This window comes from Epinephelus fuscoguttatus, linkage group LG3 (genome assembly GCF_011397635.1).
Source record: "Epinephelus fuscoguttatus linkage group LG3, E.fuscoguttatus.final_Chr_v1".
Taxonomy (NCBI): domain Eukaryota; kingdom Metazoa; phylum Chordata; class Actinopteri; order Perciformes; family Serranidae; genus Epinephelus; species Epinephelus fuscoguttatus.
This window is the reverse complement of record NC_064754.1, coordinates 18,986,118-19,011,232: the sequence shown is the minus strand read 5'-3', so window position 1 is coordinate 19,011,232 and position 25,115 is coordinate 18,986,118. Positions and strand designations below refer to the sequence as shown.

General features: G+C 40.1%; 2 protein-coding genes across 4 annotated transcripts in view; both read right to left on the bottom strand.

The window, feature by feature from the left end:
- The window catches only part of usp53b (ubiquitin specific peptidase 53b), a 33,401-nt gene extending 19,514 nt beyond the window's left edge, over window positions 1-13,887 (bottom strand). Inside the window, exons 1-9 of the mRNA XM_049572193.1 lie at window positions 13,437-13,887; window positions 9,751-9,947; window positions 9,230-9,390; window positions 7,015-7,107; window positions 6,747-6,881; window positions 4,731-4,844; window positions 4,380-4,462; window positions 2,406-2,514; window positions 382-528 (exon numbers count right to left, since the gene is read on the bottom strand). Coding sequence (XP_049428150.1) covers window positions 382-528; window positions 2,406-2,514; window positions 4,380-4,462; window positions 4,731-4,844; window positions 6,747-6,881; window positions 7,015-7,107; window positions 9,230-9,390; window positions 9,751-9,844 — 936 coding nt within the window. The 5' untranslated portion in view covers window positions 9,845-9,947; window positions 13,437-13,887. The remainder of the gene's footprint in view (window positions 1-381; window positions 529-2,405; window positions 2,515-4,379; window positions 4,463-4,730; window positions 4,845-6,746; window positions 6,882-7,014; window positions 7,108-9,229; window positions 9,391-9,750; window positions 9,948-13,436) is intronic.
- Window positions 13,888-16,451: 2,564 nt separating this feature from the next.
- myoz2b (myozenin 2b) lies at window positions 16,452-24,870 on the bottom strand. Of its 3 annotated transcripts, XM_049572206.1 has the most exons (6): window positions 24,729-24,857; window positions 23,592-23,701; window positions 21,593-21,759; window positions 21,054-21,147; window positions 18,260-18,422; window positions 16,452-18,182 (listed from the first exon to the last, which is right to left on the bottom strand). In XM_049572206.1, the coding sequence occupies exons 2-6, from the start codon at window positions 23,671-23,673 to the stop codon at window positions 17,957-17,959; spliced, it is 732 nt and encodes a 243-aa protein (XP_049428163.1). In that variant the 5' UTR covers window positions 23,674-23,701; window positions 24,729-24,857; the 3' UTR covers window positions 16,452-17,956. The 3 variants fall into 3 exon arrangements, with proteins under 3 accessions (XP_049428163.1, XP_049428164.1, XP_049428165.1); XM_049572207.1 differs by lacking the exon at window positions 23,592-23,701 and having other exon boundaries at window positions 24,729-24,870; XM_049572208.1 differs by lacking the exon at window positions 23,592-23,701 and having other exon boundaries at window positions 24,707-24,853.
- Window positions 24,871-25,115: the final 245 nt, after the last annotated feature.

Genomic DNA, 25,115 nt, shown 5'->3' with positions numbered 1-25,115 from the left:
ACACAATAAAGTTACAAGATAACTTCGTGGTCCTGATTTGCTCCAGCTCTAGTGGTAGAAGAAGGTCTCAGATCTTTTACTTGAAGATATACTATGCAAGATTTTCCATAAAAAACAATGTATAGACTCATACAGAAGTGGTGTATAAAATACATCATAATTCATTAGCTGATTTATATTTTTTATTAATAACCTGGTTCTGGAAAGTCCCCCAACTAACATGGCCAAATAGATGTAGTGAAGTTAATGTACAATATGTGCCTCTGACATGTAGTGAAGTGTAAACTAGCATAAAATGAAAATACTTCTACTACTAAAGTCCATTATACTTAAGTACAGTGCTTGAGTAAATGCACTTAGTTACTTTCCATCTCTGCTTACCCCACACAGGTTCAAACGTGGGCCAAGTGACCGAATGACATCGTCTGTGAGGTCGGACTGCTCGGCATCCCACACGAATCCAATAGTGACGATCTCTGGACAGTTCATGAGCACACGGCGGATCTTGATACTCTGACCACAGTCGCTCTGCAAAATATGAAGGAAAACATATGGTGGTCCACATTAATAACAATGTACATACATGGAAAACATTAAGGCTGGGATGCACCAACAAGGATTAATTTAGCTCAAATCAGAGTTTATTCAAATCAGGTTTAAAATCAGTAAATCTAGATTTAAAATTAAGCAGAGCGCAGTTGCACCATCAAAAATTAATGTTGAATTGGGGGTAACTGTGCAACAATATACTTCACATTGTTGTTCGGTACTTCGGCAGAGAGGATCAAATTTTACCTCCTTTGAGAAAAACTTGCTGGCTGATTTAATGAAGCAATGTTGCTAAATCATAGAGGACAAAAAAAAGGGACAACAGCACAGTGAAAAAAAAAGAGACCGGTATCTTTACAAGAATTCATCATCATCATTAAAGTCAAGTGGGTTGAGTCTGTCTCTCAATGTTCTTCGAGGAACTCAAAAAGACAGCCACTGTAAAAGTTAAATCTCTGCAACTGCAGGTTTAAAGTTAACCCTGGATCACAGTTTAAAGTTTTGGTGCAGCAGAATTAAATTTAATCTAGATTTAGAGTAAGAACTAAACTGACATTTAAAGACAAGTTTAACTTAATATTTCTCAGTTTTACGCTCGTTTTTTTTTACGTTTGGTGCAACATAATCTAAACTCTAACCATGATTTAATCAGGCTTAAAAGAAGTTAATCCTTGTTGGTGCAGTTCAGCCTACGTCAACAGTACAAGAACTTTCTCAGAGCAGTTCCTTTACAGGGACTGTTGGGGAAACAAAATACGGATTTCAAGTCAGTTTCAATGTGTGTTCATTACAGAGGTAGGCTTCTGTATTCAGCCTACATGTATCTTAGCACAAAGACAACAAGCCAGTGTCACAACACTTCATAATCTGCTTTATATTCAAATGGTATGTCTGTATTTAAGATGTGTAGTAATAGAAAGTGAGACATTTCAAGGAGCAGCGAGTTTGAGCCTTTCTATTTCTGTTTCTTGGCAAACATTAGCTTGGCCCAATTAAGTCAAAACTGACAGCTTGTTTTTTATAAGCGTGAACAACTCTTGGATGTGTCTGTGATAAGTTCATTAGTAACAAGATACACTGATACGACAAACACACACACACACACACACACACACAAAAAAGCTAAGATACAGGAACAAAATCAAAAGGCAGAACGCAGTGAGGAACACCGTTACAGAGTGCTTTACACGAAATAAATAAAACAAAACTAACAAGACAGAAAGCAGCCGAGCAGACACGGGGGGAAGATATAAAATGTGCAGCTTTGTTTTTAAATCTCAGCGATAAATAAATGAGCACATTTCCCCAAATGTTAGCACTAGGTTGCGACTTTATCTCTGTCATACACACACAGACAAAACTGAAATAAAACTTGTGACTTCTTGCTTCATGGTAAGGACTGTTGCAAAGACGAAAAAAAGAATCAGACAGTCTGCACATCAGTATCATTATACCTGTGCTACAGCTCACATTTTTTAGGGAAGAATAATGGGTTAAGGGAACAGAGCACTCAGCTTCACACAACTGATGCACACTGAGGAGGAAGACAGCGGTAACAAATACAGATGAGAGAAAAACAGTATACCCCCTTACTGCTATTTATATCCTAACACTAGTCTGGCACCGTCTCCTTCTGGCCACTTCAAGTGCAGAGTCACAGCAGAAAGCACAGAGTGTACTCTGCATAGCTGCAACAATCATCTTTGTGTCCGTGTTACGTGTTAGCGTTTACTTTAGTTATGGTTGAATTCAGTTGTTTTGACAAAGCAGCAGAACAGGGAGAGGTACTGAGCAACTAAGTTGTAAAGTTGTCTGATTTGTTACATTGAAATGAGCAGTGACAATAAATCACTTACCGGGCAGCTTCGGAGGTCACCACCTGTGTTGTTTGCTGCCTGCAGCAATTCTCCAAACATGTCTGACCTGAGCCGCTCGTTCTTCCCCAACATGCGATCAACCTGTTGGCTATGCATAAAAACAGAGACTGAATCAACAGATGAAAGTTGGTCCCAAATACAAATGTATTATATTTTTCACTCAGTGGATACCATAAAACTTCTATCAATAGCCTGGGCTATTATTTGCTTGAATCACTGAACCCTAAGCAAATTGGTGTAATTTTTTTCAAAAACATGGGAAAAAAGGCAATGAGCAACTTTATAAGAAATGACCCACAAATTATAAAAATAATAATAATATTTAGAAAATTATTTTTAAAAATAGGAGAAAGTAGGAAAAAGCAAGGGAAAACTTTATTTATAATAATTATTTTTTACATTTTAAAATCATGTTTCAGAATTATCATTATGTTTAAACACTTTTTTTTTAAAACTAATTTTCTTGTGTTTATTTTTCCTCATACTAATATCTTGCTAAATTTTTTGGTCATCTCTTCTTTCATTGCTCATTGCCAGCTTCCCGTGTTTTTAAAGGAAATCAGGCTAATTTGCTGTCAGGTTTCAAAGGGTTAAATCGCTGAAATCAACAGGCCTATATTTGGGACAGGCGTCCACATGGGACAGGACTTCAATTCCTTTCACACAAATCTGTTGCTCAGCAAAGATGGAAGTACAATCAAATTGTTTATTTAAACCCGTATGAACATTACTTGTTTAAAAATGAGGCTTCAGATAATATATCAGTTATGAATCATTCATGTGATCTAGCTCCGACAGACAGAGCATCACAGAGAGACTGAGTTACAGCACTCGAGGATTACGGCACACGCCCACTAAATCCTGTTAAAACAATACTAACAACTTGTATTAACAAACCCTTTTGATTCTTTTGATCTGATGACCCGTGTAGACTAAAGGAATATGAATAACTTAGAGGGTCATTGAGGAATGGACACATAATCTGAGGTAGTCAACAACCCGTCAAAATATGTAGCCACACCAGGGTAGTAAAAGGGCCTAGGTGTTTAACTGGGATTATGCTTTTAAAGTTTTAGGGAAGTTTTGGGGTACACTTTGTCACCACAACTTTTGTGCATCTGTAACAGACAGAAACTGCACTCTGGAAATCAATATGACATGGTTTAAATTTGGATATGCACATATTTTGACACTGTCAGAAAAGTGTTAATTCAACCATATGTTTATTATTGAGGTGATAGTTAGGCCCTGTCTACACATACACAGCTATTTTTAAAAACCAATAATATCCTTTATGTTTTGGCCTCTTGTCCACACACAAATGGAGTTTTAAGTCACTAAAACAGAGATCTTTTAAACTGCTTTCTAATGTTCAGTTACTGTTTATCTGTGTGGACATCTGCTTTATCTGCTTTATGTAATGCATATGAGCCAGAAGCGATAACAACAACAATGGTAGACTTGCGGTTTGTTTACATTTTGTTAGCACTGCTTGGTCTAATGCAGGCACATCCAAAGTCCTGTGTGGGTGCAAACTGTGGCCAACAGACTGATTATTACTGGCCCGTGACTAGTCTTTGAAAATATACTATATGTGGCTCACCACACATCACTGGTTAACCAAGCAGGGTCACTTTGCATTTTTTCTGTTCACCTCAAGATGACAGAACTATCATTAAGCTTGTAGAAATGCAAAAAATGAGACAAAACGTTCATTTAGCTTTAAGTGATTCGAGAATATTTAAAGATAGACACATTGATAATAATCAGCACTGGATGTTTAAGTGAGGCTGCTAAAGGACAGGAAGGAAATTGATCTAAGATGCTTACAATTGCAATCACTAATTTTCTAGTAACCATATTTAATACTTTGACATTTAAATCAGGATTAACACTGTGGCCTGATTTTTGTATCCCATTTTTTAAAGCCATGGCACTAAATCAAGCACTCACCATAAAGCAGTGGTTGACACGTAATGTACGAACTCTGTGAATGGGTGTGGGTCTGAAGACGCACCACAGCAGCGACACACAAACTGCAAAAGAAATACTGTAAGTAAGTTTTAAGACTACATTTCATGCTCAGTTTTACTAAAGACCTGTGCACATTCCTGTGACCAGTTAACAATGACTCTAACAATCAGAGCAGATGTGAGAGGATTTCCTTTAGTATTATTCTACTTCACAGTGATTGCCCCTTTAGTATTATTCCACTTCACAGTGATTGCCCCTATGTACCTCACATTATTGTTCAAATCTTGTTCTTTTAGCAGATAAAATGACAGCATCAAATAACTTAGTTACCTGCTCATAAAGCATCATTGCAAACTTCTGGTGGGTGATGCAGGATTTGGATGAACAAGCATCAGTTGCAGTGTCTGAGACGATGTGTAGATGAATTCTCTCCAGGATGTTCTCCTAATGTGTAAGAGATAAGAACAAATGTAACATTTAAACAATGCAAACAAACATGCTGCACGGCATTATTTCCTTACAACCTGTAAATTAATCAGTTAAACACACACAAACATATATGTGACACACTTAAAATATCAACATATTATTCAGTTAGATTTGGACTCAAAACGGCTGTAGATTTTAAAATGGAGTCCCTTTTTCATAGCTTGTGATGTGAAGTCATACTGAACTACTGAGGTCTCTACTTTTCCCCCCATGAGTTCAATAAACACAGAGTTACCATGCACCATGTGCCCTCTATAAACAACTATACAACAACTGTACAAACAATCTACCATGACAAAGATCAAACACAAAAGTGAATGTGAAAGAAGTGACGATCTCTTCACTAAACTGGGCCGTCTATGCAGTAGAGAGACGCAAATACTTTTGAAATTGGTGCTATATGAGCAGAGAAAGCAGATGAAACAGACTGTGGCATTTGTTTTTGCTCAAGAGGTAGAAAACCTTCGACTACCAGAATGCACAGGGGCAACACGGCACCAATAAACGCTCCTGCTGGTAGGTGACAAATCGTGAGCTGCCCAGGGCTGTAAATATAGACAGAGCAGGCAGTGCAGTTGCACTGGGGCCTGTGAGGTGGGGGGCCCATAGAGACAGAGGGGTTGGGTGGAGAATGGATCCTTATGAGTGACTGCCACCTTGAAAATATGCCCAGGTTCAAAAAAGAACTCTCATTAAATTAAAAACAATGTGATTTGCTATATATACCCTTCAAAGAGGCAAACCCACCTCTGTCAGGTTTTTTCTTTTTTTGTAAAATAGTCAGTAGCATCTATAACAAAATAATATGCTTATTCTATATCTAAAAATCAGCTATTAAAATTGTTAAATTAAATTAATAATTTCTTAGGTATTTTTGTCATATACAGATATGCAATGAGGATTGCTGGGTAATATGTATGTTGATATTATCCAATGTCAAGTCTCAAGACGATATGTGCATGATAGTGTGCACTAGGGCCCATCATAATGGTGCGCGCTGGGGCCCACTGTAACTTCCTTGTGCCACTGGAGCTGCCCATCCAAAAATATATAGTAGCCACATGGTAAAAAATGATCTTGAATTATAGTTAAACAGTTAGCCAAAATATATTTCTGATAAGGTGAGGAATAGACAATGCAGTGACAGAATCTTCGTTCACGTGTTACCAACACTGCTTAGTTTTACCGTTTGAGCTCAATATTTTCAGCACCTGTTTCCACAATACAGGAAACAGTATCGGGCCAACTTCCTGTTCACAAACTCTCAAGTTACAGCTAAACAGTGCTCTAAAATATGTTTCTGAGAACACTGGGCAAAATATAGGCAAAACAGTAACAGAATCTTGGTTTATATTTGATCAGACCAGTAGAGTTTTACAGTTTGATCTGAGTTTAGTCTTAGTTGAAGAGAGGGAGAGCCACTTCAAAACTATTTATGTCCAAGGTTGCAGCGGGCATACAAAATGAGGAAGTGCAATCTGTAGTTCGAGCAACAGCCCTCGAGCCAGTGAAAATCTACTGACTGAGCAGAGGGATCTGGGTACTGGTTAGACGGAGAGAAGTTTAAAACAGTTAATTTATACATAATACCTGCATTATTCTGATACAAAGCTGGTTGAAAATTGGTGTCCCTTTAAATATGCTACAAAGCAAGAGGCCAGAATTCAGAATTAACATACAGTGGAAGATAAATCAGGTGATTACACAGGACCTTTTGTCAGTGGCCTCTGCTTCTTACCTTCAGTGTCACAGGGGAAGAGGAAGTACCATAACATTATTTAATACACAGTTACTGCGGAAAGGTCTTCCACTGGATGTTACTTTGATTTAACGCTAAAAGACACAGTGTCAACGTACGAAGCACTCAGCAGCATCATCCATCAGGCCAAGTTGGAAGCGCTGCTCATCCTTAAAAGTTTCGGCTAGGGCGTTACGCAGGCTGTCGGAGGGCAGCACACGCTCTCGGCTCTGCTGGAACTGGCTGAAGATACTCTGGAGAGGAAAAACAATGATCAGCTACTCAATAATAATAATTTTAAAACCAGTATCAACGAGTAATGAGATATATCTTTAACCATACTTCAAATAATGCCAGGTTTAGCTCAAAGTGCAGAGACATACAAACCTTTAAAGCACAGAAAATGCAGGCATCACCGAGACAGAAGTGACCTGAGAGCTGCCTCAAACTTCTCCTGAAGATGTCCAGCTGCCAAAGCACCTGTGAAGGTTTAACAACAGCAAAAACATCAAAATAGAGACACGCACATTAACTCATTTCAAGGATTTCATGAGCTCAAATCAAACATCTTAAGGCCCAGGCACAATAAACTTAAGTCAAAGAACTAGCGTCAACAAAGGCCGACTGATGCATCGCCTCATATCTCCTCCACCAAAGAGCTGCACTTGAACACACCGCCAAGACTACAGCCACCAGCCAACTAGCACATATGTTCTGCGGTAGTCTGTATCCGTCACTGAAAAAGGGAAACAGGGAAACCAACAGGATGAATTAGCCCGTTAGCACCGCAACTATGTTAAAAAAACAAAGGATATTTACTGTGCGCTAGAGAGCAATGAAAAACTAGGGCGAGGGACGCTCACCGACAGCCTGACATTGAGTAACAGCTGACAGTCAGCCTGGTGCATCAGGTCCATTAAAAACAAAATTTTGATATAACCATTGAATGAAATTACTCTGTGTAATACCAAAAGGTTGATAGTGCTGCCAAACCCACTTAAAGTTAACACTCAACTCTGCAGCCTTTCTCAGCTTTTAGTCATTTTCATCTCATTATTTTGGTTTTCTGGTCCATGTGGCTGAGTCCCAGCATCTCTCGCCAACCCACACGTTAAAAAAAACACATCCAGCTCACACACGTCATCAAGACTCTGCCAATAAAAATAGCAAAACAATCTGAAAAAACAAATATAAATAAAATCGAGCTAGAGACAGATATTTTATTCAGGAGCTGACAGACCAAATAATTAAAAAAACATAAGCAAATGTTGGCCGGTGGCAAAAAGGACTCCACTCATGTTGCTGTTTCTACTGACTACGTAACACTAGGATAATGATTCCAAAAATGTTCGCCAAAAGAGAAGGATGCTGAATTTGTTTTGGAGTGTGCTTCTGCTCTCTAGTGGCGAGAACATGATTCATTCACCTTTACACTGAAGTGTCTTAAAGCTATAAGACAAGAGTGCCAAATGTTTTAAGGAGAAGGTGCTGATTTGTTTGTTTGACCACTGAGACGGTTTTGGTCAAGTGAAGTTATTTTAAATATATGTAGTGTTTATTTGCACCCAGCTGAGAACAGTTACACTGCAGCTATTTGGCTATTTATACCCACCCCTACAACGTGTTACTACGGCCCCCTCTTTGTGATTGGCTAGTGCTCATCATGTTGACACATTGAGGTCGGAGGTGGTTAGGGTGAGGGCAGGGGTACGCAACCTGTGGCTCTGGAGCTACATGTGATTCTTTAGCTTCTCTACAGTGGCTCCCTGTGGATTTGTCTTTTTTTTTTACCATTTTAATATTCATACATCATTGTTCTAGGCCTAAAGTGATTTCACATTCTCTGATTGTAAAAATGCATAGCCTATACACAGATTAAATCTTTGTTTTTTTTGTCAACTAAAATGTGCATCACACGTCTACAACCTGGCGCCTTTTCCTCTAAATTTTGCTAAACCTCAGTGGAGGTCGCTTGTCTTGTGTCTCCCAAATCCAAACAAGGAAAACAGAGAATTTAATAGTGTGTGTGTCTTCATCACCAACGCTGCAAAGTTAAAGCAGCACATACAGTAATCATGAATAGCTCACTGCAGAGGAGCAACCTTGTGGTAAAAGATATCAATGAATGCTTATTTAGAGCCATTAGTAATGTTGCACTGTATTGAAATGTCTTTGTAATATTCTTCCCCCCTCATATTTGCAAATGAGGCAAAGCATTAGTAACACCTTTTAATGTAATGCAGTCCAGTCCAACACAACTGTAAACTATAACCTCAATAAAAACATATAGTTAAATCAATACCTCCTTGGCAGTGTCCACCAAAACTGATCATTATCATTTTTGTGAAGGTGGAATTTATGGCCAAGGTTGCTGACCCCTGGGTTAGGCCAAAGAGGTCATGGTTAAGGCTAGTAGCCAATTTTGACATTGCTAGGATGCCCAGGAATACATACACCCAAGCATAAATAACTATGTATTCTTCTTACACTCTGGGTCCCAGTAGCATTTTTGGCTACGGACACCTGGGTGCTAACAGCACCTGCCTTTAATTCAAGTATGTTTTCAGCCATTTAGAGGTTCTAGAGGAAAATGGTTCTTCACCTGCACAGCGCTGTTTAGGAAGCAGCTATTTTGCCCGGGCTCATTCAGCAGGCCTTTGGTGAGCGCGAGAGACAGCATGCTCCCAGGCTGGTAGGATTTTTTCAGACCTCCTCCAGGTTTTTTGAACATCTTCACCCATGCCATGGAGTTAGAGCCTGCAACTGATTAAAACAAAAAAAAAAAGAAAGAAAGAAAACCCCTCAGGTTATGACATGTAGAAGGTGTCAGTCTATGTCTGTGTGCCCTTTTAGGCAATTTACACTCCATGTGGAGCCTTAACGTAACTTCAAAAACATGGATGACCCATTTAAAACATACTAAACATACAAACATGTTAAATTCTGTTTACTTCAGTGCATTTCCTTTAATGTCTGATTCAAAATGTGATTATTATTGCATGACACTAGAGGCATAATAAGCAACCCTGGATGGAAATTCAGTTCATCTTGGACTCAGTTTTCATTACATCACTAATCCAAATGACTGATTTGGTTGGACGCCAGATGAATCATGTCCTCTACCTTCTCCAGAGTTGGGGGGAGACTTGCTGCGGCCGGACATGCTTGGAGGTGGGAGCTGGTGCGCTGGTCTGGCCATGGGCTCCATCCATTTCATCCCCACCAACCTCCAGAGCGGTTAGTTGAAAGCATGGTCAGGATCAGCCACAAGGCAGCCTCAGCCATGTGCTGCTGGACATTGACTGGCAACTGGACAATGTCTGAGGACAGATGGAAAGGAAGAGGTAAAATATAAATGTGCTAACACAAATCCACAGTGCAGCTATAGCGAGGCTTAAAAGCAGAAAAGCCAGCTAATGCTTCAAAAGTAGTGCATTTGTGCTGCAGAACTGCATAACATCATAGATGGAGATTTCGCAGGGGATACTACTTCCCCCTCCATATTTAGAGCCTGCGCATTTGTCTCCACCAATAAAAATATGAAAGTAGCAAAGGACTTTTACGTTGACATAATTAAAGACATTTATACCACAAATTGGTGCATAAAAATTCACCAGAGAGCAAAAACTCATTTTTTTCTAGCTGAGGATCCCCAAACAACCATGTGTGTCCCAGCAGTGTTGAAATTAAAACTACACCCTCGCATAACACGAACAAAAAAGCACATAAACACAAGTCGAGCAGTTTTTCCTCATTCTGACAGAAACTTGTGAATAAAGCAGCCAAATAAACACTCAATTAGATTAATTCCCACACTATGTACTGCTGTTGTATCTACTTGTTCAGAAACACTGAAACATGAGCCTCCACAATCTGCATTGTGACCACCACACCGGCTGATGTAAGACCACGACAACATTTTAACTGTTTTTAGACCTGCTTATGGAGGAAAGAGAACCTGGTGACTTATGGACAAGGCTGTAGCCATGGAATCAACATGGGGGAGAGGACCAAATCCACCGGAGGGGGTCTGGGGGTCGTCCCCCTCAACTCATTTACCACTATAATATATCATTTATCATAAGCAAGTACGACTATACAGTATACTATACGAATACGCAATTGTAAAAGCTACCACTGTCTACATAAATAACACACGCAGCACAGCATAAATTGCTGACACTTTACTCAGACTATCTGTTGACTATGTCTGATATATATAATGCCATTGAGACATTATCATTAGTTGAATATGCGGGCTGTGTTCTCTTGGGGTACGGCAACACCACTTGGACAAACCACTGCAGTACACTGTAATACTAAAACCAGTAGTAATAATAATAGCAATTTAAAGAAGACGAAGATATACTTTATTAATCCCTAAGGGGAAATTCAGGGCCCGAAATACACACACATGCACAAACAGGACCTATACATGCATTAAATGGAGAGATGTCAGAGCGAGGAGGCTGCCTTGGACAGGCTTCCCAAGCAGTTGGGGGTCCAGTGTCTTGCTCAAGGGCACCTCAGAAGTGATCAGGAGGCAAACTGGCACCTCTCCAGCTAACAGTCCACGCTCCATACTTGGTAAGTGCTGGGACTTGAGCCGGCGACCCTATGGTGCCCAAGCCAAGTCCCTACTGAGCTGCTGTTGCCCTGAATATCTTTGAATTTTGTTTATAATAAATGATTGTTTAGCACAGTGGTTTGTGTTTAGCTGTCATAGTTGTTGTTGATGTTAGGGTCCGGGCAGCTAAGCTGCCAGGACACTATTGTAATCCTAGGTATTCTTCTTCTTTCTTCTTCTGAGGAAATCATACTTCCCATGGGTGAAAACTCACCAAACTTTGCACAAAGGTCCAGTCTCATGCCAGATATCCTCAGCTGTAAACTCAAGCCAATAGTCCTGATGGTGGCGCTACAGCAAGCGTCTAAAGTTCAAAACTTTGAAAATTCATAACAAATCAACCATACGTGCTACAACTTCACAACGTTCATCAAACTGTAGCCCCAATACTGAAGAAACTTTTGTACATTTAAACCTATCAAAAATTATGAAGTTCATCACTCTGTTTTTCTTTTCAAAAACTGTAAAACTTCTTAAACCTATCTCCTCCCACAATTTTTGCTCAATTGACACCAAACTTGCTACAGAGCATCTTCAGACTGTCCTACACAAACTACATTTCTCAGATTTTTGATTTATCAAAAACTGGACCTACAGTGCATCAAAATGTTTGACTGTAAATGGTACTGTAAACATATACATGCAAATTCTTGCTAAATAAATATTCAATGTTCATGAAAAAATGACAAAATTCTAGAGTCATGGTAGATGATGTGTGGCAAATTTCAGAATTTTATCTCAAAAACTGAATTTTTGACAGCATTTTGAATTTTGCTCTAATGTGAACAATTGGAGTCAATGTAAAAATGGCGATTTTAAACATCAGTTTTTCACTTATGGAGCAAATCAATCATTGTTAAAATAAATTACCAACATCTCCATGCTGTCTAGATGCAATATGTGTATTTTCAGATTTTTGTTTCAATAACTGAATTTTTTTTACAGTGGTTTGAAATCTGTTTTTCCATGCATGGACGGCTGCGAAACCTATAATTTATATCACTTTTTATCAATGTATGGGGGGATTTTTTTTTTTTGCTTATTTGAAAGTTAATGGGGGGTTATGTCCTCCTACTATATGTGATAATTACTGCCTTGCTTATGGATGTTCAGACACCTTTAGGGCTGTTTTTATTTGTAATTAACCCTGTTGCTGCTTCACTGCTGACAGATTATTTGCCGAGGTAGAATGACAAGGAACAAAACAACAATAAGCATTACAGTTTTTGCATTTTTTAAAAATTACATAACTTTATTATTACTATTTTCTAATAAAACCTTAAGTGGTGCTGCATTGCTTACATTTCTATTAGCTTTGATCCGCAGCTATTTCTTTTCTCTTTGTGGATATGATAATGTGTCAACAAAAGAAATAGCTGCATTATGGAGCTGATAACAGACACAAACAAAAGCTCTTCTTCTTTGAAACTCAATTACATGAAATTTAAGCTACAGGTTTGAGTACAAATGTAAACAGCAGGGTAACCCCACCACTGAAACATCCAAACACACAACTGCAGCCTTGTTTTTAATTATACTGACGTGCACAGAGGTCCCACAGGAGACTACATTATTTTTATCTTAATCTGATGCTGCTCTGGTTTGTTGACTTGTGTAATGTTTTACACATAAGGGGAGTATTTCTGATTAATAGGCGAGAAAGACAAAAATTGTGATTTTTCAACCGGATATTAAACTTTTACAGGCATATCTTGTGTTTTATTTTGTTAATAGGCTTATGTGTAATTCCTATGATCAAGCAATGACTGATTGCAGTCATTTAAATGACCTATTTTATAAATATCCCAGCGTTTTCATTATGTAAACTCATCTGTAAAGGCTCTATTTGGTGTCAGTGCCCACATGTGTTTCTGCACCAGCCTCTCTGACAACATGTGATGCCCGTATAGGCCTATACGGTCTGACATAAGCGCCCATCTTTGCAGTCGGGTTCATAAAGAGGACATTTACTGAACGGGACTGCATGATCATCCTGAGATTTCCTGCATTTAGAAAAAAAACTAAAGCCTCGTCGAGCGCGCTCCCACAGCAGGAGACACGCTGCCAGCGTTGCACCGCGGTGAACTGTATACATGGGAACAGCGCCCGGTCAGCTACTGTAGCATAAATATGCGGCAACTTGCATTGAGGCATTAACAAAACAAGTGCTGTGCCGACTCACCTTAAAGGGAAGCGGATACTTGATTGCCTCCAATGAAGGCGCAGGGCGGTCCAGCTGTCAACGCGCAAAATCCCCAACACTTCTCCCCGAATGCTCCAAATAAAACTGGCTAGAAAACACTGCAGATATGTCCAGACGCATGTAACGCACTATCTGTCATAGTGCAGCATTCCCAATCCCTCCGACACGCACACAGGCTGCAGCCCGAGCCGCTGTTTGCTGCCACACACACCCGGGCGGGACAGTGTTATTTCGGTAAAAAAAAAAAAAAAAAATCGTCCCCTTTTTTTCCTGCACAAACGGGGCCAGTGATGGCCTGTGCATGTGAATGTCCGACGCGGATTAGTGATGTTTTGAGACTTGAGAGGTCAAACTCCGCCCCTAGTGTAGCCTCAAGTGCACTGCTGCTGTATTGCAATCTTCAATCCCTGCATGGCAAACTGTGTGCTGGCGGAAGGTCAGACTTCCAACTTGTCATGATGATGATGAGAGAAGACATCACATGACTGCACTGGTTTCATAATCATGCAGCACTGTGGGGACTAAACCCTGCCTGTGTGTGATTTTTTTTTATTTATTTCCTGTGAATGCTCTCACTTAAATGTCAAACAACACAACAGAACACTGTTTTATATCTGGATTAAAGGTGAAATACCAAATGTTTAAATATTCCACAACTACCATGCACTGAAAAAAGAAGCTTTCATCCTCTTTCTCATCATTTGATTCACTATTAAGCTTTTTTTTTTTTCAATCAAACAGCAATAATATTCTTAATCTACCATCTCTGTCTCTGTGACTGCAGTAAACAGGACACGGATTCACAAAAATCGGGGCAGATGGAGGGCCTGGAAGGGAGAGCCTGCAGAGCTGAGCAGGTTTTACGTGCAGACAGGACGACTGATGGTGCACACAAGCCACAGTCAGCAGAAATGACACTCAGTGATTGGAGTGTCTGTTTCTTTCCCACATAAATTTTAGTGCTGTGATACTCAATTTACAGCCCATTGGCCAAACCTGGCTCGTGATATGCTGCAGGGTGGCCCACTGAGCATTTTCTTTTTTTAAAGATTTTTTTTGGGGGGGCTTTTTACCTTTAATGGATAGGACAGCCAAGTGTGAGGGGGGGAGAGAGAGTCAGGGGACAGGGCCTCTATGCATAGGGGCACCTGATCTAAACACCAAGCCACTGATGCCCCCACCAGCCATTTTTTCTAATTCACTGAAAATAAATTAATTTCTATTTTTTGTATTTTTGTACTTCAAATGTAAAGAAGCTGCCAGAGTGCACAGAAATATCAAAATAGACCTTTATTTATTTTTATTTATTTATTTATTTATTTATTTTAACAGAGGTACTGGCTAAGCCCCACATGTCCTCATATCCTAGAAACGCCCCTGCACACACTTGACCTGGGTGGTGCTGCTGCAACTGGATTTGCCTCATTTATTCATTTGTTTATCTGTTAGATATTATTAATGTTTGTTTAGTAAATGACCCCTGGCCTCCTGTCATTTTGCAAAAGTGGCCCCTGAGGAAAGCAAGTTAAGTATCCCTGTTTAAGTGGGTCTGCCCAAAATGTCCAAAGCTTCATTATTCAGTGCAAGAATAATTAAATTCCCAAAAATAATCAGATTAAGGATAAAATGAGTGATGTGATGACGCACTGTTTACCATCCTTATGCCACATGCCATGTTGATCACCTCCTGCTTTTCTCACCTCCTTGAAATACAATGCACACAGTGGATCCTAGTAGATAATTTACAGTGTGTGTGTGTGAGTGTGTCTTCAGTATGTGGGCCAGCCTGTGAAAAATAGTGTATCTGACTCGTCGTTAGTTGTTACACTGAGAAGTTCTCGCTTATTTTGAGTCCAAGAATGAAATCTGTTTGTGAATATTTAACAGGCACATCCTTTATTTCAGTGATACGCTTTGACTGTAGGGAAACTAAACTTATTTTCATACAGGTCCTGATATGTTCTGCAGTGCTATATACTGAAGTGAATATATGGGAAAACTGTGGAGCATGTGTCGATGGGATGGTACAGTCTAACTGTATATAGCTTTTCTCTGATCCCATCTTGGCTCCAGCAATAGCACTGAAACCTCCCTTGAGACGCGTGAGGTGTTTTTGGTATTTTTTATTTTAGGCTTCATATTTCACCCTCTGAATGTTGCACAGCTGAGCTCTGTTCAGATGAGCTGTCAAACTCTACTGTTCTTTAGTTTATTTTTGGAGTCAGGATTTTTTTTCTTTGTATCCATTTTGTTCTTTCTTTTTTCAGTTTCCAGAGTGGAGTTCAGCCTTTCTGGAAAAAAAGTGACTTAAATAGACTCTCAGCAACTATAAATCAGTGACTAAGAGGGCATTCAGAGTTTAAACAGTAACTTGAGTTCAGTTAGGTCTATTATTATCATGTTTTTAGATTTCTATCACAGACAAACAGGATTTACATGTTGGGATGTCTGACATGTATTCTCCTCTATACCTGTGCACTATCATGAAAGTGAGACATCACCTTCTACATGTACTGCTGTGACATTGCTTACATAAGACTCTCTCAAAGTTAAGTCTTAAAATAGCTCAATCTTTCAGGGAGTGGGTGAGACAAACACAGCTGCCGTATTAATTCATTTGAAATGATCCAAATGGACATTTCTTATCGTGACAGTAATGACACAGCTGAAAAAAATTAAAATCCCCTCTGCACATTTGACTCACAAACCATTTTGTGTTAATAGAAATGCAAATTCATTTGATTGTTGAGGTTTTGGAAAATGAAATTCATGCATTAGGTTTGCTCATGAGTCCCCACTGGCCTTGAATTCAATTTTCTCCCCGTCTATGTTTTCCAGTCATCTGAAATACAGAGTTTGTTAAACTGGATGTGCAGTTACATTCAGAAGCATAAAAAAGGTGTGTATTAAAGATAGACTGTGCCAGCTGCAGGCATCCAAGAGACACAACGCCGATAAGTCACAAATACAGTGAGGCAAAATGGCAAGCAAGAGTGAATCTGGAGTTGGATTTTACTTTTACTTTGCTCTGGTGAGCGTGTTTAGAAATGGTAACCAACAATCCTGCATAGCGTACCTTTGAGTTAGTCATTAGAGAGACAATAGACAGTATGTTTGAGGAGGCAATACACTTAAACTGTGGAAGTAAAGGCACACAGAGCGACTGTTTTCTGCCAAGTTCTTCAGAAACACAGTGAGTTCAACACCAGAATATCACACAATAACACAGTATTGCTGTTGTCAGCATTTGTAGTGCATATGTGTCTAAAAACGATGCAGAACAAACATTTTAATCTACTCTTCGGTGTTCTTCCACTCCAAACAAGGCGTGGCTATATCCATTTTGTATTGATCTGTGTGTTATGAAATGTATTTGCCTATAAAGTCAAAGGACCAGTTCCATGCCATTGCAGATCAAAGTCCAGCTCTCTCAGTTTTATGTTTCTGTGTCTAAGTGACTAATGGGGACGACATTTTTTTAAATTGGTCCAATATTGAGTGAGAGGGCTGCACCCACGAAACAGGCTGAGCTTTTTGTTAAAGTAGAAAGTTACTTTTTATTTAATCAGAAACAGCCCCAAAATCTTCATCACCAACCCACCAGACTCTTTAAATAAACAGTAATTTTAGAGTGCACAGAGCCAGCGAATTAAAGGTTTATTTTAACCAAACTAGAGGTGGTGATTTTGGAACAATGGAGAGATGAACCAAGATGTTTTTTGTGAGGTTTTTTTTGTGTCTGTAGACTTTAAATGGAGTCTGGTGAATTTGGTGATTTCATGGCTGTGCCTGGTTAAACAAAATGGATCTTACTCTTTAACAAGGAGGTCTGTTTCTGTAGGGATCCTTTCCATGATGTGGTTAGACACTTAGAATAACAGTCTGAGCCTGTCAATGGCAAAAACAAGCTCTTTCAGTGGACGTAAATTGATGGTGCACAATTGCCCCATGTGGTTACATTGCAGCCTGTTTTTCCACTTTCACTACTGGAAGAATTTCAAAAGTTTTTGCTCCTATTCGTCATTCAGATACAAAAACTTGGAAAAAGGGGTACAAAATACTGAAGTTACCCATTAGGTTAAGATTTGATTTTATGATAATATATGGATAGCAAGAACATCATACTTTATGTGTGTATTTTTCTGTAATGCAGTTTTTTGAAGTAGATATAACTGAAATACTGCTCACTTATATGCACTAAATACAACTTACTGCATGTTCCAGTTGGGTGCCATCAATAAATACTTTGCATTCTTTATTTACATTACATTTTCATCAATTCAGCTAAACATTTATAAAATTTACAGTTTTGCTTTCAGTATCAGTGGAAACACACTAGTCATCAAATGCATGAAACATTTTGTGTCCGTTGAATGGGAAAAACCCAAAATATTGGTTAGGAATTGTAACTGCGCTACAAAATGACCATTTTGCTGTCATCAGAGGTGGGGGCCAGAACACTACAGCCAATATCATGTTGCCAGATTACAGTAAGCAACCTACAGGTCGTCAGACTCTGGGATTTTGATGGGCTCCAAGGTAATAGTGGGTAGGATCAGATGGGTGCCCTCAGATATCCACCCCTGGGCTGTCCTGTTGAAGGTGGGTCGCTTCATCCCCGGCTCCTGCAGCTCTGGGAAGCTGGGCGGGTTCAGGTCCACCACGGGGAGCTTGAATGTGATGCCTTTGGGAGCTTTTTCAAAGCCACCAAAAGGAGTGGCAACCCTGTGATTGACATCAAGTGTGAGTGGCAGCCTACTTGTTGTGCTCTGCTTGTTAAAATGTGCTCATAGTTTTCTCACCGGTTAAAGCATTTGTACTCAGGAAGGTCTGGTCGTGGGTCTGGTGCTGACATTGTCACTTTCAGAGTTTCGGCGAGGTCAGGGTTGCTGAGGATTGCCTGATCCCACGGGGAGTGGTAGGACTTTGGCATAGGTGTGGCATCTACCTTCTCTGTAGTCACTTCTGTCATGGAGCAAACAGAAACAGAGACGCACCATGAAATCACATTGCAGAGGATTGTCCCAGTATTGCAACACAAGGATTTGGGTTGCAGTTTTTAGGTTAAATATACAACAAGTAACTTTTCTTCCTACTGCTTCTAATGACATTCACTACAATCTACTGTGGCTGTTGGAAAACAACCAAACAGAGTGAAGGAGTCTGTAATGCATTTGTCAATCCTGTCAATCACTCCATGAACTGCTGTTAAACTGTCAGACCGGGCAGATCAAACATAAATCAAGATTCTGTCACTGCAGATCCTTGACTTCAGAAACATATTCTAGTGCACTGTTTAAGGCTTGTTTATGCTTTTAGCAAGGACATGAGGTACGTTTGGATCTTTTATGCTCTGTGCAGTTTCTCCCCACAGCAAAACCGACATTCTAACAGAGCCGGGTCTTACTCCAAAGTTGTTGAAATCCTGTGCTAGGCAGTGACTTGCAGTGTCAGAAACCAATGAAAAAAAGCATCCTTTAATGTTGGCATGATATGTGGCTGGTTGCCATTATAGTTTAACAGTGCTCAGCAGCGTCAGGGGGAAATGCAAGGACAAAAGTTAAGGCGATGAAAGTCCGACTGGGGTGGGTCACACAACTGGGAGGGGTTGTGGCTGGGTCCAACAAACACCGACTTTCACCCTAGAGAGCGGTGTTTGTGTCCCGTAAGATTGTAAAGCCAAACCCTGTTCTCTTTTCATAAACCTAACCACGTGTTTTTGTTGGCTAAACCCAACCACATGTGTTTGTTGTTGAAAGAAAAAAACATCAATTCACGGTGTTGTACTGACTCAGTGCATTTATTTTGAAAGAGAGTGTATGTACGTGTTACATTTCCTTTGAAAACGGACCTGTATTTGGAAAGAAGACAATGCGTGTAACAGGCTGAACTTGACGCGGTGTCCCAGAATGTCATCGACCAACGCACCCAGAGTACCTTGCACGTCGTATGTGGCCGTGAAAAGTCCATGACCAAACGTCAATATGTGACGAGGTCGGAGTAAGAATGTGTTGTCTAACAAACTGTGGGGAGTGGTGTAGCGAAAACTCATCTCTACAGCATGGCTCTCCACCCCTCTCTGTCCACATAGGTAGAAAAAGTTAGATGTGCATGGCCAGGTGAAAACCCACTACACGAAACACCCACGAAGGGCTGTGTCTAATGGAGTGACATCACTTCGGCAGTGCGGATACTCCCAACCCTCACAGATGCATCAAGCATAAATCAAGCATTAGCTGTAAAATGGTAGTTTGGAGTTTGTTCTGGCCAGTGGCCAATGCTAGGTTTTCAACATGGTTGCCGGGTCACAAAATTTCTCTCTTTACAGCAAAACAGTGCACTAAAATATGTTTCTGAAACACTGGATGCAAGAAATAGGCAACACAGTATGACTGCAGTTGACGATCAGTGATTGACATGATTGACAGCTACGTTGGAGAGTCCTTAGCTTGGATTGGTTGTTTTATTCACATGCAGTATAAAACACGCGTCTCTGCTATGAGGCAATGGAGTAGGCAGAAGGACAGGATTTCTTTACACAGATTATCTGTCTCATTTAGTGCTGTGTGGATATACTGACAGTTTCAGCAAATACGAGACAAGGTTATTTTAGTAAAAGTTACAATCTCCAGCTTTAATGCTGAGCTGTTTTCTGGGGTGGGGGCGGTGGTGGTGGTGGTGGTGGGGTGTGGCTAAAGAGTGGATAGGATTATGAATAGAGACTGTGCTTAGAGAACACAGGCAGACTGAGTTGTCTGTCATTGAGATCTGGGGCCTTAAAATAGCACATAGTTGAAGTGGGTACTCATCATATAATGTGTCGACATGGGATGAGACCCTACTGGAGCATTTAAGAATCGGCACAGGATTCTGCTGGCCTATTAAAATATAATATAACAAAATAAAATGAAGCATTTAATGCTGCTCAGGATGTGTTACGAATTAGAGTTACATCCATGCTGTTTACTCAAGCTTGTTGCCACAAAACAAGACCAGCTGTTATGACTGTATGATATCAGTTGTCATTATTAGGATAGCGTTACATAATCAGTTACTATTATTTGAATGTGCAGCGTAACAGATTAGGTTTTTATTTTTTATGTTTTTACAGTTTGACAGCGGAAGAAATACAGTAGGAATTCTTTGAATGACCAGGTCTGATGATAATGTTAGCACATTTATTTTTACCCATGATTATGGTTGATATTTTAATGTTTAAAGGTCCAATGTGTAGGGGGATATATTGGCTGAAATGGGATGTAATACTTTTTCCATTAGTGTATAGTGTCCTGAAAATAAGCACTACTTACAGAGCAGGTCTTCCAGGGACTCTGCTATTGTTTCTACAGTAGCCCAGAATGGACAAACCCAACACTGGCTCTAGATAGGGCCATTCACATTTCAGTGTCAGCCACTTTAGTTCCCCACAGGCTTGACACATGGGAGAAGGTTCGGTTGATTGCAATCTGCAACCTCACCACTAGATGCCACTAAATCCCACACACTAGACCTTTAAATCTTGATTTACATTGTAAAGCTTAATGCTCCATATTGGATTCATCATAAGCAGCCTCACTAGCTGAACAATATAATTACCTGTAACAGTGACTGCTGGATTTTCAGTACTTCCTTCAGCTGGTGCATCCACTTTAATTTCCACAGTGTGTGTATTCTCTGTTGAAATGTCATTCTGCGAAACAGAATAAAAAACATTACATGTGTTATGCTTTGGTTACCAGTTGCGTAACAAAATGTAAACCTGGCACATCTATAGCTGCTCCTCCATGCACTGATACACACGCATAAACACACACTTATAGCTACATCGCGTGCACATACACACGGACACAGAAACACATCAGCAGGCACTGATAAAGAGGAGCAGCTCCTCAGCAAAGTGCCTACACAGCCTCTCAGAACTATTTGGCTGGACAATGTAAAAGGCACGAGGCACATGTCTCTCTTATCACCCATGTGTTGTAACACTTTTTTTTGAAGAGCATATTTCCTGATAATTTTGCTAAATGAGTAATACACAGACAATTTTACACTTTCTCCTGCAGACAGCACTGATGCCAGAACTCCAGATAGTGATAATCAAAAATGTGCAAGAAGACAGAATTGAATCGACTCACATTCAGCAGTGCGTTTGCCTCGTTTTGGATACTTTCAAATGTGTATTTTTCGGATCTCCTCTGGCGCATTTTGAAAAGCCGGGAACCTCTGTTGGAAAGCAACGATAACTCCTCCAGCATAATGTCTTTAGGGGTGCTGAGCTTCTTTCCGAGATCCATTGTGTCCCCTGTTGAAAAAAATATACATAAAGATAAAGGTAAAGAAAAAGAAAATAATCTGTGTCGATTTAGTAGGCTTAGACAATAATGAATCAACAAACCAATCAATCAGTTAATCAGTCAGTGTGTGTTAACAGTTGCTGAAACACTAAGGCCAATATGTATCATTTAGTTAAGGTATGTTTTTAAAGAGGATAACCAATCAAAAGGGTTGTCACTGATGTTATTGGTTTGATAGCAATGGGAAAAGGTGGGCAACTGCTTTGGGGGTCCCAGAGTTTATGGTGTGGCATGAATGATGATTTGATGAAAGGTTCCATGTGTTGGATTTAGAGGGATGGTATGTAATATTTATAACTATGTTTTCCTTAGTTTAGAAATCACCTGAAAATAAGAATTGTTGGGTTTTCGTAACCTCAGAATGAGCTGTATGTATCTACATATGGAGCGGGTCTTTGTCCGTAGTTGTTTCTACAGTAGCCCAGAACAAACAAATAACACTGGCTCCATAGAGCGCCATTTGTGTTTTCACATTGGCCACAGTAGGTCCTCTACATGCTTGACACATGGGTTGGTTGCAGTCACAGCCTATATAAAATAACGGACAGCCAATGTGACGCCATCCGTCGGTTCATAGATTCCCATTTTGAAGCCTCAAGTTCAGTTTTTTGGCCATCACCGCCTTAGGTTTTTGGAGCCAGAAGCTATTTGGACGAGATGGTGGAGCTGTGGAGGAGCAAGGGGTGGATCTGACTCATTGCTTGTGATGAGGCCTCGCTGGTCATTCAAAGAGGCCACACCCTTAATAATGCATTACTTTAAGCCTTAATAGAATGTGTAAAAAGGTGAGTTATATAAAAAAAAATCATCCACCATACAGGTATCATAAAAAAATTAGCTATAGAGATGAGGCTGTAAACATGTTTATTTCTGCTGTAAAGTTGGACATTTTAACATCATGGTCTATGGGGACTGATTGGCTTCTGGAGCCAGCCTCAAGTGGCCATTTGAGGAACTGCAGCTTTTGGCATTTCCACATTGGCTTCATTTTTCAGCCCTAGAGCTTGCTGCTTGTTTGCAATCTGCAACCTCACTGCAAGATGCTACAAAATCCTACACACTAGGCTTTAACTGCGCATTTGTTTGGGAATATAAAAGCACAATATAGACTGAAAGAGTGAGCACCTCAACATGGCCTTTTCACCTCATATTTAGGCCGTCCTCTAGAAAGGTCCTGTGTCAAAAAAATCTTGCTTTAATGCCTGTAATGCATCATCTGATGCTATAAATTCCGTATCATCAAATTACGACAAACTAACTTGGGAGGGAGCTGGAGTCGTTACAGACGGTTGGGATAGTGGGTTAATCCCACCCTGGTTTTAGAGCTGGAAAGTGCTGCATACACAATATAAATATACGCTGATATCAGTTTGCCAGCTGAAGGTTTAAGAGAGGGTCCATAAATGACATCAAAGGTGTCAGAAAATTCAGCTTTTCCATTTTGTAAGCCCTGTCATGGAAACTGAGTTATCATTGTACTTGAGAATTAGTTTTGGATGGACGTGATGCTTCCTCATCCACCACGACAGACGGTATGTACCCCAGCTGTCACAAACCGTCACGTTATCCAAACGGCTACACACAGTTGGCCCTCACAACTTCCCTCCCCTCTCCAGAAATAGACTTTTCAAAAGGACAACGACAAAAGATTAGTCACCATAGGTAGTAAATCACCCCATTAGCTTATTTATGGCAAGTGCGGGAGTGCAGCCGTGACATTTGAACCCGGATCACAATGGATATTCTGTTGCAGCAGTGTGTTTGTCCGCTCTTATCATACCATCGGTACCATGGACCTCTTGGCAAATAGCTGCTGCACACTTCTTCCTCTCCTCAGCTGGCATTGTACAGAATTGTGACATTGTGGCTTTGGCAAGGTTGGCAGGAGTACTGGAAACACATACAGGACACAGGCTGTAGTTTTTCTGCCTGAGTCATAAAGGAGGAGTTTTAATCCCTAATGGTACAACCCCAAGAACATCAGTGCAGTGCGAGTCCACATGTTGACAGGATACAGCTAAACACAGAGTTTGATGTTTGTTGTGTGAATGTAAAGCCGTCTTCCATCAGCTGTAAGGGGGGGAAATTCTCAGTCTGTATTGTTGTTGTATTGTTTTCTGTTACATAATACACCAGCATTATATAGTTTTGTTAGACTTAAGTATATCTCCCATTTGCTGTCATGATCTACTGGAATTTAAAGATGATTCAGAGGGCAATCCGTCAAATAAATCTGCCGTGTCAGTATTCGTCATGTTACAATCATCTCTCTGAAGAGGTTTCGTTTAATAGATTACAATGTATTACGTAATACTAAAGCACCATTGTACTTGCATCGGTAGAACGCACGTAATTCTTAAATCCGTCCTTGCCACTGAAGCAAATCTGAGTACATGAGTTAACGTTTGTGGTATCTCCCATTAATGTTGCCACAAGATAAATCACCTGCGTAAAGGTCAAGGGTGAATATTGTGATCTGGGTTTGTATGCCTAGCAGGACACACCAAATGTCCAGCAGCCCAAAAATATCACACATAATACTTAAAATATCATCCTGCAATCACACTTTTTTTCTGCAGAAAATTAAACTCCATGGTACAATACTAAATATTAATAAGTAGTAACTCGGTAGTTGTGCCCATCTGCTGGCTTTGCAGCTATTATATCTGACATTTTTAAAATCATTTCTATGCAAACTAAAGAGAAAGCAAAGCCATACATTTCTAAAGATCTGATAAACTGATAATCTGTCATATTTCCATAAGGTCATAAGAAAGTGACTCCTATAACTCATAAAAATCCAAGCCAAATTTATTTATCACAACAGTCACTTTCTTAAATGCTCTAATGTAACGTTCAATCCAAATTAAATCAACCGCATTTCACAAGACACACCTTGAAGAGGCTTTCTCCGTACCTGTGATGGTGTCCCTACTGTGTAACCTGTATCCTTGAAGGGGAGACACGGAGGCTCAGGGGTCAACCTACAGTAAGGTAGTTTGATCTTCCCTGATCTTCACACTCCCGGGCACTAAAGCCAAACTGTGAGTGTGTCTCTGTGTCTGTTGTGAATGGAATGCAGCTTACATCAATAGGCTAAATTTAACCTGCCAAACACTCAAAACCACTCTCAAACACCATGGGGCAAGGATAGCTACCAGAGAGGGAGACGGAGAGCGAGAGGGAGAGGGGAGGATGGACAACATGCTCACTGATGTTCTTTGAGGCGGGGACTCCCCTCCAGAGACACATTTCCTTCCCTGTGTTGAGTCTTCAAAGTCAGCATGTCTCTGTGGGTGGATGT